At 41.7% G+C, this 19,000-nt stretch overlaps 1 protein-coding gene across 4 annotated transcripts; it reads right to left on the reverse strand.

Moving 5' to 3' along the window:
• Positions 1-748: 748 nt before the first annotated feature.
• On the reverse strand, positions 749-18,242 carry kif26bb (kinesin family member 26Bb). Of its 4 annotated transcripts, XM_027015972.3 has the most exons (16): positions 17,753-18,242; positions 17,606-17,622; positions 17,057-17,446; positions 15,926-16,270; positions 13,879-14,036; positions 13,406-13,568; positions 11,980-12,180; positions 11,030-11,123; positions 9,948-10,210; positions 9,489-9,672; positions 9,149-9,293; positions 8,890-9,049; positions 5,822-8,741; positions 5,465-5,634; positions 2,524-2,668; positions 749-2,141 (listed from the first exon to the last, which is right to left on the reverse strand). In XM_027015972.3, the coding sequence occupies exons 3-16, from the start codon at positions 17,435-17,437 to the stop codon at positions 2,059-2,061; spliced, it is 5,412 nt and encodes a 1,803-aa protein (XP_026871773.3). In that variant the 5' UTR covers positions 17,438-17,446; positions 17,606-17,622; positions 17,753-18,242; the 3' UTR covers positions 749-2,058. The 4 variants fall into 4 exon arrangements, with proteins under 4 accessions (XP_026871773.3, XP_026871774.3, XP_026871771.3 ...); XM_027015973.3 differs by having other exon boundaries at positions 2,524-2,651; positions 17,606-18,242; XM_027015970.3 differs by having other exon boundaries at positions 17,606-18,242.
• Positions 18,243-19,000: the final 758 nt, after the last annotated feature.

Here is a 19,000-nt window from a genome sequence, read left to right on the forward strand (position 1 = left end):
CACATGTACAAACCAGGGACACTGCTGTGCCCAATTGATTCATAACAGTGCAACATCCACTACCGTGTCACTACCATGGTGCTTCTGTGATGGCACCATGACCCAGCAGTGGACCCGAGAGGGGAAACTGATCAGTGATGAAGGGTGTTGAGGGTGGCTGACAAGCTGTGCATGGTAACAGATGGGCCTTGGTCTATAAATACACACACAAAAAATGCACCTATAAGTTCAGCTACAATGGCACGTGAGTCTTTGGGGAAAATGAGGTGTTGATAATAAAGTGGGTGCAGATTGTGAAGACCAGTTTTGAATATTCTGTAATCTCTAAGGTACTGGAGAACGCTACACCTCAAAGCATCAGGAGTCATACACGAGGGGTGTCTCCACACTAAGACTGAGGAGTGTGTTAAGAAAATCAAATGATGGATGTAGACTGACTTACTGGTAGATAATTTAGACAAAACAGAGATGTTTACAGTTTTCTATTAGTTGTCAGGGGCTTTCCATTTACTGGAAGGTGAAACTTTGGTAATAATTTATCCTATATTAAAGACTTGAAAATGGCCACCATTTAAATACTGCACATTACAAAACATCACTGCTGGCCTTCCTTACATAAAGATCTGGGTGTTTTTGGATAGAGAGAGTTGTGGTGGAAGTATTGAGCCATTACTCTCACACGCTAACACTGTGTGAGAAATATGCACAATATGTACATTATGATTAAAACCCCACATTTATATATCACTAATGGTGAAGCAGTTACCACACACTTCACCTTAACAAACCGCACATTGTTTAATGCCAATACATACAAACTTTATTTCATGTCTAGACTACCTTTGAGTTTCTACAATTTCTAATTTCTCTCCTGATTACAAAAACAAAAGAAAAGAGTAATAGACAGTAGTAAATGTTTAACCCTCAGCAGCTTTTAGCTTAGAGAATAAATAAGGAGTTTGGGCAACAAGGGGAATATGACAGGAACCCACTGGCAGGAACAGGAGCAGAGAGGAACATACAGTGTCCTGGAAGAAGAAGGAGAACTCAAACTTTATTTGGCCTTGTTCTCCGGTTCTCTGAATTTAACCCCACCCCCCACCCCCCACCTCAGGTGAGCAACATTCCTTCGGACAGCACAATAGGTTGGTCTGTAGAGGATACATAGTACATTTGAATTAGGTTGCAGTGAACTTAGGTTAAAAACAACATACGTTTAATATGTCGTTTTTTGTGAAGGACATACGTTCACTGCTGTTTGGTTAATGAAGGAGAGGAAAGAATCACTTAGTGAATATGCATGAAAAGCAACATAATAAGAGAGGTTAAACAAACATGAGCAGTATGAGGCTATTTCTACGCAAATGTAAAATAGAATGAGTGGTCACTACACATGCATCTATATGTACATTTTATCGTTCTGCAAATATAATGCCCATTTAAATAAGACTTGTACATTTTTGCATATGAAAAACATTAGTGTGGCAATGCACAAAATCATTAACTGAAAACTGAAATTTATGTTATGAGAAAAAGACTCAAAGACATTGTGGTTAATGTTGTTAACTGGCATTGTTGACCAACCTCTGAGTGATAGATGAGGGTACATTATCACAGTAATGCACTGAGAATGCTGTTAGCATGGCTGCAGAAGCAAACCAGGAGCTCAGGAATTCACCAACTCATCTCATTGGTTGGCTCAGGACCTCCATCTGTCAGGTTCATTTGTAGCCCTGTGCTCCCGTATGTTGCTTTGACCTGTGTCCAAGCCTTAGCAAAGGCCAAAACAGCTTTGTTTTCCAAATTTGATTTGATCAGCACCAGTGAAACTTGGCCTAAAGACATTAATGGAATTTTAGAGGTGTTTCTGACAGTGTTGTGTAAATATCAGTTCTGTGCATTATTAAATGGAGTGGGAAGTTTGTTGAATTGCTGTCTATGCTGCGTCCCCGTTAGATGTTTATAATCCACAGGTGGCCCGAGGTGTCTCTTCTTCCGGCGCTTAGGTGTGGCACCAAAGCAGGTCACCACCAGGACGCTGGCCTTGTAAAGGCTAATTCAACTCTCCAGCCACTTGGTCACCAATTCCAATGCTTCTCCCTGCTCTAGGGAGTCACCTTCAAATGTCTGCCAAAGGTCAACTGTAAAGCCCAGAGCAGAAATAATCGTTACATAGTCTAAGGGGGGCACTGAAAACATTATTGATATTATTTCTGTTATATTTACTGTATTACTGTATCTGGTAATGGTAGATCAATGGTAATGTTATCATTTAAAGGAAGTGGACTTTGTTGTTACTTTGTGAAGTTTAGGACAAAAGAATGTGTTTTTCCTTTAATTTGTTTCAAAAATGATAAAATTGCCATTAGCTTCTTTAAGAAGTCATTCATATGTAAAGGTAAAACAATACATAAAAAATGGTAACATCACCCTTAAAAATTACAAGGTGGTTCTTTAGTAACTCTTTGTCATTTAGTAACACAGCTAAAGTAAATAATTCGAAACCACTTTTGCAACACTCACGAGTCCTTTTCAGTGGATCCACTATCAGATGCTGCTTGACTAGTTCTATCTCTCTCTTTAGGTTGGTGTACTTGGCCCTCACCTCCACAATCCTCTGCTCTTCGTGCTCCAGGAATTTTAGCTTGGCACTGAAACAGACCACACTCTGACAACATGGCCAACATTAGGGAGAGGCCCCTTTAATCATGGCCAATGACTATGAGCATTTGCCAGACTTGAAATGAAATGCAAATCGACTGTATAGACCATTTCAGCAAACAGTAATTTGGACATACCTCTAATTCATCATCACCTTCACAGGTGGTAATTATTGTGGCCAGCTGATAGTAATAACAAAGGATGAGGAGTGTTGATTCGAATGATAGAACATTTTTGTACTTTTGGCTATTATGGGTTTGAGATCACTTTAGATGAGTCTAGGTCAAAGACATTGCTAATCGATACTGATGCGAATGTTTCATAAATATTGGAATATTTTCATAGATGATGCCTTTGCTCATTTTACCTGTTCAGAGAATAGATGTACTCACCTATATACAATCTACTGTTAAAACAATAACAATTCCTTTGGTGCCAACTTACAAAATCCTGCAGGATAATGCAGAAACTGCAGCCCTGTTAAGGAGCCTCCACTAATCACAATTAAAGTTTTGTCATTTCCAATGGCAAAGCATTTTAATGCCATCGGACACTGCATTAATGACACGTCTATTGGCACTGCCAGTTGTTGCTATGGCAGCAATGAAATTAGGAAACTCAAAGAAAAAGAACTCATCTACATTCTCAGAACTTTAGAACCCCATGGAATTAATGTTATTATTTTAACATCTACTTTTCTGTGAGTGAACTGCGGCAACGTATTGAGTCAGGCTTAACAAAAGAGCAGAAACAGCCAATGTGGGGGCTTCCAAGTTGTTATAGTCACATCTTCACAGTCACAGAGAAAAGCTGTACACACACCAAATCAGTGCAGCATAGCATTACGACTGGCGACGCTACACTGATCCAATTTCATCCCCACTGGCTCCCTCTAGCTAAGAAAGAGGCTGCATGGAAAGAGACTAGCTGCAGGGATCACCGAGCCATCAAACTAGTGGTCCTAGCATGGAACAAGGATAGCAGCTGGCATTTCTGTGGGGACTATCAGAGAGACTCAACACTGTCACTGAGTTCCACTCACATCCAATCACACACATTGACGTAGCTCTGGATCAACTCGCCAGTGTGGTTCAGCTCGCTGGGGCTGCCTGGCAGGTAGCATAAGCCCCTGATGCTAAAGAGAAAACAGCATTCACACTAAACACCAGACTCTGGCCATTCAAAGTTATGGCTTTTGGGCATTGTTCACCATAATTTCTATACACCGTGTTATTGCCACCTGCCTGGACGTGGTCGTAACATAATGCACCGGCCACATTTGAACATTTGATTGACAAACTTTGACAATGTGTTGGTCCACATGCCCACTTTTGAGCATGCACTCACAATCCTGAAACAAATATTCCAGGCTCTTATTACAACAAACGTCCAGCTGCAGCCAAAGAAGTGCAACATCCTCCAACAGTGTGAGCACATCGTGGGCTGTGCTACAGTGGACATGTTGTGGCAGTGGTCCACACCGTAGGACACTGTCCAGTCAGTTGCAGAACTGCCTGGTATTGGCATCGTACTACCGGTGTTTCACGTATGGGTTTACCAACTTTACCAGACCTCTACACTAGTGCACAGAAAAGTGGAGCATGCTCCATTGGGATAAGGAGGCTGAGCGTTCACTGTGCTCCATGCTTGGCTATGTAAAACATCAGAGCTAGCTTTCCCCGGGACTGGCTACGAGTTAATCGTGGACACAGACACCAGCAATAAAGGTATTGGTGCCATCCTATCAAAGATAGAAGATGTACTTGTAGTGTACAACAGTAGGTGATTGAGCAAGCCAGACTGAAATTATGGCATGACAAGAAGAGAAGTGTTATTTGTAGAGGTGGGGGTCTGCCATTTGTGCTCTCAGCTCTGTGATGTCCCCTGTGACCTGCAGACTGATCACACTTCACTGTTGTGGCTTATGCAGTTTAAAGAACTTGAATTCCAAGTGGTGAGATGGATCACGGCACTGCAGGAATATTGCTTCATCGTTCACCACCGTGCTGGGCACCTGCCCAGTAAAGCTAATGCCCTGACTTGCCACTCCAGTGCCACTGAGGGATGCTGATACTGTGCATGCATCGAGGAAAACATGTCAGTGGTTGAGAGGAGTTCTGCCGCTGATGCCATCACCCCATCAGTAACCCTGTCTGACCCTGGGATCAACACTGTTAGCTGTGAGGAATACCATTGCACCAAAGAGGAAGATGTGGAGCTGTCTTGGGCACATGGGGGGCTCCAGGCTCTAGTGGTGCTGGGAGTGGTGCATGGGCCATTTGGCATGGCAGAAATGCTGAAATAGCTACAGTGGCACCTCTACTGGCCGGGCAGCCACAATGGCATAGAACTCTATCTGTATTACACTACTGGCCAGGCAGCCACTCCATCCCCAGAGCAATGGCCTTATGGAGCACTTCAATCAAATGCTCACCACTCAGCTCGCTATCATGACCACCAAACACTGGATTTACGTCAGCTGTCTTGAGAGTAGGCAGTCAAGTGTGGCTGTTTAACCCAAACCACTGGAAGGTACGCTGGCCTAAGCTTGACTCAGTGTGGAACGGCCCAGTGTGGTGAGTGAATGCCTGGGCCACGGTTTGTGTACCGTGGTGGGGTTGGCAGATCATTATGGTATGTAGTTATATTCTCATGGGTATGTAGTTATATTCCCTTCTATTTTGAGTCCCCAGTTTTTAAAACTAATTCAAGTCACCAAAGTGCCTGATAAGACATAGGCAATTAATATGTGGGCATGAGTACTGCAGTAATACTTATAGCCTGAATTTATTTTAGACATTACCTTGTTCCCTGTTTCTCCTCTCTTCTTCAATCCAGCCACGCTGTCAATTTCATAGACTTTGATTTCATATGACTCTGAGGTTCCCCGATCTACCCAGCAGATTTTAGACCCACTTGCAGACCTCCTTTCAGAAAGGACGGTATCCTGCGATGAACGTCTTTGATGAGATGCTACGAATAAAAACGCCAGTGTAAATAAATAATTGAAAAAATATATTTTTAAAAAGTTGGACAATATTATTATAATATAATATTATTATAATAACTTGAAATACATTACAGCTAAAGCCAACATGAAAGCCATAAATGCAAGAAAGGCCATAAAACCATAAATACTCTTACTTTGCAGAAAACTTACCTGCACTGTTTCTTTTCTTGGAACTTCTTGGTGAGCTGAAGAAGAAGCTGTGATCACTGATGGAGTCATGTGTTGATGTGCTACTGCACATGGCCTCACTGTCCCTTCTCAAGCTCTCATAGCCGCTGCTGACTGTGCTGTTGCGATGATACAGCAAGGCAGTCTTACACATGGCCGGGGGAAGCTCCCCGCTTAGAACACTGGTGTTGTCACTGACATTCCCGCTGCAGTGGCTCGGTTTACGTGGGGCTGTGATTCTACTGTATGGGGAAGGTAAGGGGCGAGTCAACAATTTCAGTTTTTCGTTTGATTCTTCAGGGTCATCAGTGTCCAAGCTACTTTGGCTGGAGCTGCGGAGAGAATCTCCACCTGTTCTAAGTAGCTCAACCCTTCCATTCAGGGCTCTGCCAGGATTTTTAGAAGAGATAGAAGCTTTCCCTTGCTTTCGAGATAAAGACTGAGAGGACCATGAGATTTTTTTCACAGAGAATCCATCAGGAGAAAGGCTTGAGCTCCTATTAATTGAGTGCCTGGTAGATCTGGGAGATACACATGAATTCTTGGGTATAGTTCCTGACATCTTGGGACTGGGCAACATTTTTTTTTCATTTGACATTTTCGACTGACTTGGTTTGGAAGGCTGGGGTGTATCACTGTCAACAACATTGTGCATAGGGTGAAACCTTGGAACTATCTTGAGACTACAGCTAGCCTGAGATAGGTCCTCTTCATAGGTCTTCTCAGCCAGTGGGGTCATACCTTTGGCCTGAGCATAGTTTCCCTCCAAATTTCCTTTAGAACCCAAGGCCATGTAATGGCCATGCTCAAAATGTCTCTTGGTGACCCTTGGTAAGGTACCACCACCCACCAATCTTCCTGAACAGTCCTGACTACAAACATTAGTGCACTGCTCAACGAATCTGAATTCAAAGCAGTCTAAACGTGATCTACCCCGGGATCGGCTTCTGCTTGCTAACTGTTCAAGTTTTGCACTAAATAGCTTACTGCTGTCCTCAACGGGGGATTTGGGGGTATTTTTGTTGTGTTTACTGTCTGGGATGGGTCGGTCTAACTCTAGGCATGAAGTCATAAAGGGTTTTCTGTTTCTCTTATTGGGGCTGTTTTTATCTGGTTTCTGCACTGGTGGGCTTGAGTCTCTTTCTCCTGCCCATTCCATGAAACCATGTTTGACGGGACACAGTTTTCGTTCGAGTGTTGTTCTTGAGCTTCCACACTTGGACTCCCTGTCCCGTTTCATTGAGGTATGAAGGGAGTCTTTGTGGTCATCCTGTTTTTCTGTACTGAGCCAGCCTCTTGTAGGACTGCTTGTGCCATGGGCAAAGCAACTACTAACTGGATCTTTTTGTGGTTCTATCCTGTAACCATCTGCTAACATCTGATTAACTGGAGAGAAGCTGCCACTGCTCTCTTTAGAATTTTGCCTGTTACCTTGGTTACACTTTCGCTTAGTAGCATTCTGATCTAGTCTAATCTCACATGAGTGCTCTCTGAAATTTAAAACCTCATACTGGGTAATGGGTCCTTCCGAGACATGTTTCATGGTATTCTGAATTTTATTCTGAGACTCTTCTGAGCTATTACCAAGCTGAGAAGTGTTGTTGTCAATCTGTGGGTTGACAACAAAGTTTGGAGCCAAAGGAATGGCTTTGCCTTCAGATAACCCTGAGGTCTTATATATTTTTTCTAAAGACTGAAGTTGCGATTCAGAATCAGCTGCAGCCTGTTCTCCTCCTACACTACTGATAATCATCACAGGTTGCAATTCTGATGCCAAGCTCTTAGAAGAATTGGAGTCAGTAATATTAGCTATTTTTGCATGTTTGTTTTTATTAACTGCCCCACTGATTGTCACTTCCTCAACCACAGAATATACAACTTCATCATGTCCATTCAGATCCAGTGGCTGCTGAACTGTCACAGTGATTGTGGCCTTCATTTCCTTTTGGTTCTCCATGGGAACTTCATTAAGAGTGATAGGAAAAGAAGCAGGGCTAGCAGACAAGGTTGAGGAACTTTTACCTAGGGGAGAGATCCGAACCTTAGGGGGCAGAGTGGAGTCTTCTGATGACAGTCCTTCTATTGGCGGCTGTAAGGAAGGAGTCATGTGCATTGTTTCAGTTTCACTAGGTCCAGATGTTTGTTTACACTTTATAGAGTTATTAACAAGCCTTGAGGAACCATGGAGAATCTTTGGAACTGCTTTTGTTTGACTAATATGACTATAAGGTCTTTCCGCTGTGTTCTTCATTGGGGTATTTCTCTGAATGGAATATCCTAATCCTTTGTCATGAATGTCTTTTTTTCTTGGAAACCCTTGGATCTCTGGTTGTTCAGTATGGATTTTAGTGGTTTTGCCTGAGAGAGGTTCTGATATGATCACAGTATTAGCTGCCTGCTCCTTGCAAGAATTCACACCAGCCACATCAATTCCATCTATGCACACCAATCGATTCTGCAGCTCCGCAAAGGTGTTACACTTGAGGCACTCCAAGTCAGGAATACCACACCCTAATGATTTTTGTTGAGTGGTCTGAGTTTTTGTTTCCATTTTTGGTGCACGTGGGTTTTGAGATGCTGGCCATAAGAGATCACAGTGCTTTGTAGAGGTAGACACTTTTAAGCCTCCCTTGCTCCTTTGCAAGGACGGAATTATTGGCAAAAACTCTTGACTTGCATTGACCTCTTGGTCCAAATTGGCACACCCATTTGGATCCACACAGATAACAGCATCACATGACTTGTCACTTCCAGAGCATTCTTCTGGGTCATCGAAGAGGCTAGGCAGAGAGAAATCACGATTTAATGTACCTGTAGACCGAAATGCTCTTAGTCTGGGGGAAGTGTTCATTTTCCTTTCTTTGCCCAAGCTTCTTCCGCCAGGTGAGCTGGAAGCAGATTTCTAATCATGAAAAAAAGATTATCAGCATTACCACCAACTCAATCACAAATAGAAATAGTTATTTTAAAAAAACAATAGTTGGAATCCTAGGTAAATAAAGAACTAATGTTTTCCTTTAGATCTAACAAAAATCATTTAGGAGACACACCCTGGTCTTCTTTTGTAATCTCCGAATCTGAGAGACAATCTGAATGGTGCAAAGAGTCTCTGAGACATCTTCATGTGACGTGGAAATATGGGCTATAATTGTGGTGCAGCAGTTGACATTGCCCAGACATTCTTGCATAAGCATGGCCAGTTTGCTTCCCCTGTAAAATAGACAATGACAATGCGTTGTATTTATGCTCATATATGGTTCATGTATATATAACATTTCACTATGTGGCTGAAATATTTGCTTGCCATACTTGTTAGGGAGATGTTTATGCCCACTCAGCTTGGCCATAATGACATTACCAAGGTCAACAAGGCACACTGCTGTATTGGTCTTATTGCTCTCTCTCATACAGCTACCCAGGTCAATTAGGCTTAGCTTGCTTTGGTCCACATACACTAAGAAAGAGCAAATGTGAAGATATAAAAAATAAATAAATACATGTCTACCCATTATAGTCCACACAACAAATAAATCATATGTGGTTTGAAAATAAAATAATTATCAATTAGAAATGCATATTCACAGATAATTCAACAATAACATAATATCAAAATTTGGCATAGCAAAATAAAGCAGTCAAAGTAACTCACTTCCCGATTTGGTGCTACACTCTATGTGTTTCTGGCAGACATGAAGGGTGTAGAACATGTGACAGTTGTGCAGGGATGTCCCGCCTTGTCCTGCCATGCCGGTGCGCCGAGACACTAGAGCTGCATCAAGCAGGAAAGCTGCTCTCTCTGCCGTAGGAGCGCTCAGCACACTGTTGTTGCAAACCTAAAATGAAATTTTGACAACTTGACTAGCACATTAAAAGCCTTCTTAACTGGCTGTTAATATATATTGATGAAGATGTTATTTAATCTTATTAATTTAAAAAATGTTGTCTGACAAATTATAAATGTTAATATTAAATACTTATAAAAAAAAGCAATTATGAATACAGTCAATGTCTTAATTTGTCACTAGTCTATGTATAATTTACCTTTTTAACACATATGGATCCCAGTCTCACCAATGGGATTTTAATAGCGGTGTATGTAAAACTATACCTTTATTCCACAGATAGGGTCCTCTTGGAGACAAACGTTTGACTTATGGGTGTCCTTGCGATCGCCTGACTCAATATCAGCCAGCAAGTCCCTGATGACCTCGGTCTCTCCACAGACTTCCACAGCTGACACAGATACTGAAATATTTGCCCATGTTCTGTCCTTCTTCTTGTTAAGAAGCTTGAAAAGCCAAGAGATGGCACAAGGGATTATTCCAGCACTTGATGTGCAATCATCCCGCCCAATCATTGTGTAAGACATTCCTGTAAATAACAGAGAGAGAGAGGGAGTGAGAGAGAGAAAGGGTAAGAGAGATGACTTCTTTCTATAGGAGACAACAGAAGCAGAGGCATCTTTTAAATTATGGTTTAATAATCTTACCATCTGCATTTTCTGAATAAACTCATTTAGATTTGCGAAAGTTTAAAAGGGTACTACAATGTGTGTGTATGGGTTATGTTTTTGTAACAAAAAAATGTCATGGAAATGTCATCTTCAATTAAATACAAAGCACCATTGGGCATTCATGACTACAGGCCGCTTTAAAAGATTTATAATGTCTGGCTGAAGGCCAGGAACCTTTACAGATGGCCGCAAATTCAATTAGTTAACAGCGAATGACGTAATGCTCCAAGCTACAGGGAGGAATGGTTTTCATGATTTTGGGTGGATAACTATTAATAATCCTCTGAGTGAATGACCCACGATGACCTCCAGGATAGGGACCCCCCCTCCCCTCAACGATAGGACAACATTAATGCACATCCATTAGAAGTAACTCCAAGTCTCCTCTATGGGCATTTGCATGCTAGGCAGTTGAATTCCAGCCTTTTTGTGTCCATAAGGCAAGTGGCATGCAGTGCCTGAAAGCCCTGCCAGTGTATAATTGACTGATCTGGTGCATTTCTACAAAAGGTTAACAATGAAACAGATGCTGTAAGCATAGCACTAACATGCCTAAATGTAAACAATATGTCTTAGAAAGGAGGCAGGGGATACAGCAGGTCTTTTATATGAAATGGCGCTAGTGAATTTCAGCTTTCAGCAGAAGGTTTTAATATAATAAACAGCTTTGCACTTACCTTCTTTGGTTTGCCCAAAGCTCAGAAGGCAGCCATCAGATCCAGCGACCACAGACTGAAGAACCTCAAGCAAACTCCTTTCGCACACCTCAGCCTAGTGGAAGGGTGTGGTTGCTGGATTAAAACTGTTTATATAAAATATGTTTTGACCCCTATCTGAATTAATTACACTAAAGTGCAAGCCTAATATTTTGCCACCACACAGCAGAGGTTTTTATCCACAGAATTAGAATGTTCCCCAGAGTATTAGAGGACCCTTGGAGTAACTTGGGATTGACAACCATGTTAAAGTACACCAGTGCCTTTTTAAAGTGAAAGGGCTGAGGAGCTAATATCCGCCCATTTTCTCCAAATACCTTAGTGAGATGTGAACATAACCCTCAACCTAAGTACAAAGCTGGACTCCATATATGCTAGACTGCAGCTCATAAAACATTTGCAAGTCAAATAAAAAACTACTAATGGTATCGTGTCTAGTATTCCCATCAGTGCAGTAACTGTTGGATTGTAGTGATGTAAGGCAAGAACAACCCAAATGTCACATCTTTAATGAACACATGGACACTGTGTTTTGGAATGTTCTTATGAGATGAATGTGGAACAGTTTTGGCATAAATCAAATCGATTACACGTGTAATGTTTTCCAATTCAATTCAAATGAACTGGTTCCATGTTACACATCAAACTTTTACAGATGCCCAAATTTTGCTTTAGTTTTTGCACTGGAACATTCGGTGCTAACATAGTTAACAAGAATGCTTGTGACCAACAGCATGCAAACTGCAGATACATTTGTATGAAGCTGATTTTTCCATGAACCATGTAGAAGCCAGCTCTGCTAAATATACACAACTGGGAACCTTGATGCTAGAAATGTGGATACAATTATAGCCCGGGTGGCAAAATGTGTTTTTAGGTCATAAGACAGAAACAACAAGCATGATAACGACCTGGGAAGACCCGGGGCCAAAAGCAGCATCGAAGGTGAAGGCCTTTGGGGTGAATGCAGTGCCCTCAGACAAACGCCCGTGTCTGCTTTTGTTGGTGGGTTCTACTACTATGACCTGTCTCCTGCGTAGGTCCAGTTTGAGAGCTTGTGACCGGGACGTGTCTGCCCTGGGGAACGGACTGACACGCAACATCACTTTAACCTGGAAATATGGGGAAAAAAGGATCTAATTTACTAAAAACCCCCCCACAAATGTCAGCATTTGAAGGACAGTTAGAAACACTCCAGGCTGTAGACTGCCTGGAACAACATGAGCAACAAATGCAAATGAACACTATTATTATCCAGCAAATTGCATCTTAATTATTAATTAAATTATTAATTAATTAAATTAGTAATTAATTAAATTAGCAATTGGTTAATTAGTGATTATTTCTAGTTTTGGAATAAAAGTTCAATAAATATCTCAGTGAAACAAAACTTAAATACATTGGTAAATTAACTAGATGCTTAATTTTTCCCTTAATTATAATACTTAGACATCAAATAGACTGCCACAGGTTTATTGTATTATTTGTGAAATATGCTTTAGTTTTACATAATCAAAAGGTTGCTGGCACAAAAATATCAGAAATGGTAAACTGTGACAATTGGGACAAATACAGAAGAAACATACAGTCTTTCTGCATGTTTATGCAGTCTTCCTTTAAAGTTCATTAACACTCTTGTGGAGAGATAATATTTCCCAGTTCAGTAACTGGCGCTGTGATGGTAAAATTGATTACCCATTACTGAAGAACTGTGATCTCAATGAATCAAATTACTGTATAGCCAGTTCTCTGAGCTTGAGTTCAAGTTGATGCGATGTTTGATATGTAATGCATTTGTTCGATGACTGACGTTATCTCCAGCTCAGTTGAGTGACCTGTCAAATTTAATTTATGAAAAATTAATTATTTAAAGGCCCATTTTCTTGTTGGATGAGCTTGGTTGAGTGCATGCTCACTACCAGGTGCTGCCGTGAGAGCAGTCTAATGTGAAACTTAAGAAGCTCCTCAGTGTGGACTGTGAAGGTGGTGAATGCATTACTTTAACTCAAACAATTTTCCTGCTCTCGTGGCAGTGAAAAGGAGTTGTGAAGGACACTCTAAGGTCTAAATTTTAAAAGTTATGCAGTTGTAAACATACATGTAGCAGCTAAAGGGTCTTCAATATGTGACAAAAGCGGGATAAAAGCAAATCAAACTGATCATGCAGCCTGTGTTATGGCTATATGTGTGAAAAATGTTGGTGAATAATCCAAATAATTTCAAAATCATTCATTCTCAGACATGCTGCTTTTATATACATTGTTATGCCAATTTGGCAAATGTGTGCATTACATTACCAAACTGCAGTACGGGTCCACTAGGATAAAATGTTCACACCTTCCCTGTCTCTGGAATCTCCCTGCCCTTGCTGGCACTGTGGAAGAGGTTTGAGGGCACAGGAGGAGGCGCCTTGTGGAGAAGAGCACTGAAGTTGGTTGGATAGCGGTCGTCAGAGCGCTGCTTCCTCCGTCGTGAGGTCAAGTTCAGCTTCTGGACAGCCCTGGGGACATGTGGGCTTTGTTTACTGCTGATGAAAGAAACTGCTGACTCATTGATATCACTCAGTCAATCTGATTTCACTTAAACCTACAATCAATCCACTACATTCCTATGTACTTCAAATTTAAAAAAAATCACAACTTATAAAGTCTTCGGCTCATTCATCCACTCAAGAGTTAGTTTGCTAGCGTATTTAAGAAGAGCCAGCTGTACATTATTAATGCTTTCCAATGCATTTTTCATGGGGCCCGCCTTTGACACAACAAATATGACCTATGTGTTAAGTGAACATTAGCTCTATCATCAGTTACCTGACAATGAAGGAGACAGCAGCAGAGGTTCCTGCAGGCAGCATTGTGGAGACTTTGGATGTGTTGAAGTGTAGGGGACCACTGAACTGGCAGAGCACCGTGGCTGGTGATGTAGCCTTCTCATCCTCCTTCTTCTTATTCAGAGCATCCTGGGACATCTGCAGAATGCCACAGGACACACGGGTCATTTTAACCAAGGAAATGATTCATATTTTCCTCTCAATTATTCATTAATCTAACCAGAAAATGTATGAGTCGTGATATATGTCTACATGGAGGAATCTGTCAAAGATGACAGCAGCTTGGCATCGCAAAGGAGAGATTTGATAATATTCTTGATACATTTATATACACTTTGTGTATTTTCACAGTGGCAAGAGTGATCAGGCCAAGTTCTATAATGCCTGATGTCTCTGTCTTACTGTTTATTTCATGGAAGACAGGCATTGAGATTATTCTCTGTCTTGGCTCCTGGTTGTGGGAACGAACGTTCACTTGCTGTCTTCAAGTGCAGACTGAAGACTCATCTATTTGTGGGGTATTTAAATGACCATCAATCCTGCACTTATGGAAATACTGTATTGCACAACTATTGATTAATTGAGCATCTAGCACTTATTGTGGTTTAGTATTTCACTTTTGCTTACTGTGTAATTCTTTCTAGGTGTCAGCATTGACTCCTGTATTTAGCAGTATCTTAGTCCAATGGTATCTTGGACTCAAACCTATTGTACTGGCTAGGATGCATTCTATCAGTAGATGACAAAGCACTTTTTAAGTCACTCTGGATAAGAGCTAAATGCCATAAATGTAATATATTTCTAGGTTGAAATTCACAGGACCTGAGACAAACCCCCACTGAGCACAAGCTGACCAAGACACTCAGGTGAAATCATGCACTCCCTGACATGTGCGCCAGTACTCACAAAATGGCTGGCTGAATCTACAGGCAGCATCTGAAGACAGCCTAGGTCAAGGTCCTTCTCTCCCTCTCTCTCACATATACGGTGACGTTAAGTACTCCCGGGCGTGCCTCTGCGACTCATGGAAGTCTACTCCTAGCCATTCAAAATGGGAGTGCTGTGTTTTTGCTTCAAGATTATAATGTAGTTTTGTAATTACGGCACTGGGAGGGCTGCTCAGACATCTGAGAGGCGACACAGGAATGACCATGCTGAGGTCATCTATACTGACCCTCCCTCTGGTCAACTTTCCTCTCCTCCAGCCTCTGTCTATGCACACTTTGTCTCCTCTGAAAGGAGATTTAGTTACCTGCGCACCGTGGATAAACTCCCCCATCGCTGACGGCCATGTGGTGCCTGCCATTCAGACTAAAGTGGATGCAAATTCAAGTGCATGATGTCTGCATGTTTTGGTAATGAAATGGCGCTGGCCTAATGGAGTGAGCTGGCTGTCGCGCGCCTGACCTGGCGCTGCTTACAAACTTTCACTGCAGTTGGACACATTACCCTTTCATTTTTATTTACAGCCCAGCCCTGTGAGGATATGAATGCTTCACTGGTCATTAAATATTACCATGATATTGATCACGTCCCCCCTTTTTTGTCCGCAGTATGACAGGAATAAATCAGGTACCACTTTGCCATTAGCTATAGTAGGGCTGCAGCCACAGCTAAGGACCTAATTGAGGTTGATTAGAGGGGCAGTGAATCAGAAGCTGACACACGTGTGCCCTGGCTATCTGCAGAGCGCACATAAAACATGAAAGGAAAGTGATATGCCATGAGGAAATGCATGGAAAAGCCTCGTATACTGGAGATAATGGTTCAAGAGCAAAGTAACAGAATGGATAGTCATTAGCAAACAAGCTTTGGGTCCATTCATTTGGGAGGTTTCCAAATGGACATGGATATGGTTCTAAAAAATGCAACATTTATGGTATACAGTATTTCAATAAATTATGTGTGTATACTGTACACTCTGAATGCAATATCTGGATTAAATCTATCTGTGACATTTTCCATATGGTGCAGTTATCCGTGATAATAATAAAAACGGCCTGTTTCATTTAAATGGAGCAGCCTACCGTGTGACTGAAAGAAGAGACTCCATTACATTCAGAAAGAGGCCACAAGGTGTGCAAATGCGTGGGTTGTGTGACCCAGCAGTGTTTGTCCGGGCTGCGGGGCCTCTGGCGGGGGCTAGAGTCAGGGAAGCGGGAGCCACAAGCTCTGGGTAGGGTGTGAGCCCCTAAGGCGGGGCTCCCAGGCGCGACGTTGGCAGGGACACAGCCGGGCCAGATGGCGCGGTCGTGGGTTAGGAGCGTGCGCACTGCCTCCTGCTTCAGCTGGCTCTGGTGTGTGGAGCAGACGTCGCAGCGATCGGCACTCACCCGCAGGCTCTCGCACAGGAGAACGGAGAGTTTCGGGTCCTGGGGTGAGAAGGAGGAAGACGTGTTGCGTGGGACCCTCGATCGGATTTTTTTTTTCGGAAGCATGATTCACCCTAATGTAACGTCTCGCAAGTGAAAATTCATGCCCAAGGCTGGTTTTGTTGGCGTCCACGCAGTATGTGAAAGACAGTGTAGTATGACTGGATTAATTCCATAAATCATGATGATTAAATGTTTAATAACCTGCAAAAGTTATTTTCTTGTACAAATATGATAAATGTCAAAGTAAATCACTTCATTTATAGTCCAAAACAAAAGAGGTACCTAGCATTCAAATGTTATCCGTGTGAGTGGTGTAGGGTAGTAGCTGAGCCAATAACCCATCTTCGTTACTGCATGGCTCTTTCTTAAATTAGATTACATTTTCTTTTTCTTTCAGTAAGGAACATGTTTATATATATATATATATATATATATATATATATATATATATATATATATATATATATATATATATATATATATATATTCATTCTACCTATTATCTCTTTTCTCCCCATTAAAGACAGTTGCAGGGGAGACATGTGAGTCACGTTTCTATTACAGAAGCTAATCGATTTAAACTCGCTTCAGGGAGAAAAAAACACTCGCTTCTGCATGGAATGGATATTTGAGACTGCAGCTAGTGGGATCAACGTCATGTCATTTCAGTCTGTCAGTCTGAGGGGGAGCCGTGAGCAAAGATGTGATAGGCCTGCATAATAACCCATTCCTAAAGTTAGAAAAATGTAAAGAATTGATAATAAGTGAAAGTGAGCTTCTTACGTTGGTAGAAAAGTGTCCTTCAGTTAACAGCCTTCGCGCTTTCTCCCTGAAGACATCCACGCGGGCGACACATTCTTCGCACAGAAGTCCCGTGTCGGGTATCGGCGGGGTCTTGTCTTTCACCCCAAAGGACTTGATAGAGTTGTATCCCGAACAACCGGCGATGGATTCCAAGGACAGTTTGAATCCTGAGACAGTGCGTCCAGAGGGACCGACCAGACAACCCGCGGACGAGAAATCGGCCGTCTTCAGTGTGGCGCCGTGGGCATCACCTGAAGCGCCGGCGCCTTCGGGCGAGGGACGCTCTACGCACGGAAAGCTCACTAGCGCTGTGCGACTCTTTGTCCCGCTGAACCGGGAACCGAGTTTGTTACAGGTCATCTGCGAGAGCTGCAAGCAATACAGTACATGCAAAAACGATCTGACTCATTTAAACCGTTGCAGACATATCACACAGCAATATTCGTCTACAATGCAATATTTAGATTTAATAATGCTTTTCCTAAATCATTTAAAACTCGTTTGGCTGTACACGAAACTTATACTTACGTATCTTTGACTTTTGTCTATTTCCGAGGACCCCATTATACAGAAAAAAAGGACAAAAATATTTTTTTCAATCTATCATTTCGTGTCCTACGTTCAACGAATAAATTACTGCTAAATCCCAAACTGAAGAAGGTTGCGGTCACTCACATCAGCCACGACATAGACAGATGAGTTAGGACATTGTCCGCGTTTGGTGTGATTTCACGCACTTCTCTGATCGCAGTTGTCATTCCCGGACTGGGCAGGCGTCGGCTAAAAGTCGCATCACGAGGAGCGCACAGAAAGGCAGAAACTGCACCAGGGATGAATGTGCGCTCAGTGAATCCGATGAGCCTCCAGCATCGACACAACCAGTCTACTGAGACAATAAAATCATTCCCAAGTTTTCACGCGAATACTCCATCTTTCGCCCCCTTTTCGATGTTAACTTTACTCATTGTTATTCAAAGGAATACAGTAGGCTATTAAACCGGACTATGCTACACAATTCATGGAAAAACCTAAAAATAAACTGTTTTTTTCCCCCTGTTAATTAGCACTGGGCCTAAATTCTGTGCACATCTTTTCATCCCGAACAGCAGGGTACCACCCTTTTATTCTCATGAGTCCAAGCATGGAGATTGCAAACTGTTGTGGTTACCGCATGGTGATTATAGAATGATTATCCGAAAGAAATAGCGCCACCCATGGACCAGCAGACAAGAGTGAAATCGCCTCCAGGAGCCAGTCTAAGCACGTAGGCCTAACTGCTGAAATCGTAATTAAACGTGGTATGGCGAACTGTTGATGGGGGGGGGGGGGGGGGGGGGAAAGTAGACTTAGAATGTAGAGTTGATATTTGAAATTATTCTAAATAAGGTTCGCCTAGAAAAAGACTCTTGCAGTAGTAATATATATATATATATATATATATATATATATATATATATATATATATATATATATATATATATATATATATATATAAAATCGTCAGAAAACCCAATTTATTTTTTAATAATTTCCAGTGACTCATAGCACGTGCACCAAACAATCTGAGTTAGAAGTTAGAAATAGGAGGCCAGGTATTGGTACTGCTCTAACAAACTGATGCTAATGGCAGTCAGTGAAATAGACTACATTCATGTTTATTTTGCTTTATGGCAATAAAAGCGAGTCCTATACTATATCATTACAGTATATTGTCAATTACACAGTATTTTTAAAATAATGGGAAATAATTAGGACAGTTGTCCTATCTTTTTTATCAAGAAGTTGTTTAGATGCCTGATCTTCAGTGTTGAGTTGTATGGTCATTCAAAACGGAGTGCCAGTTGTGAATTATATACATGGTTTCTGGTCCTAAAGATTTCTAATATCTCTTTATAATTACTGCAAGAGTGGCTATCCCTTTCA

Source organism: Electrophorus electricus, chromosome 7 (assembly GCF_041902795.1).
Source record: "Electrophorus electricus isolate QZ-2024a chromosome 7, ASM4190279v1, whole genome shotgun sequence".
NCBI classification, from domain to species: domain Eukaryota; kingdom Metazoa; phylum Chordata; class Actinopteri; order Gymnotiformes; family Gymnotidae; genus Electrophorus; species Electrophorus electricus.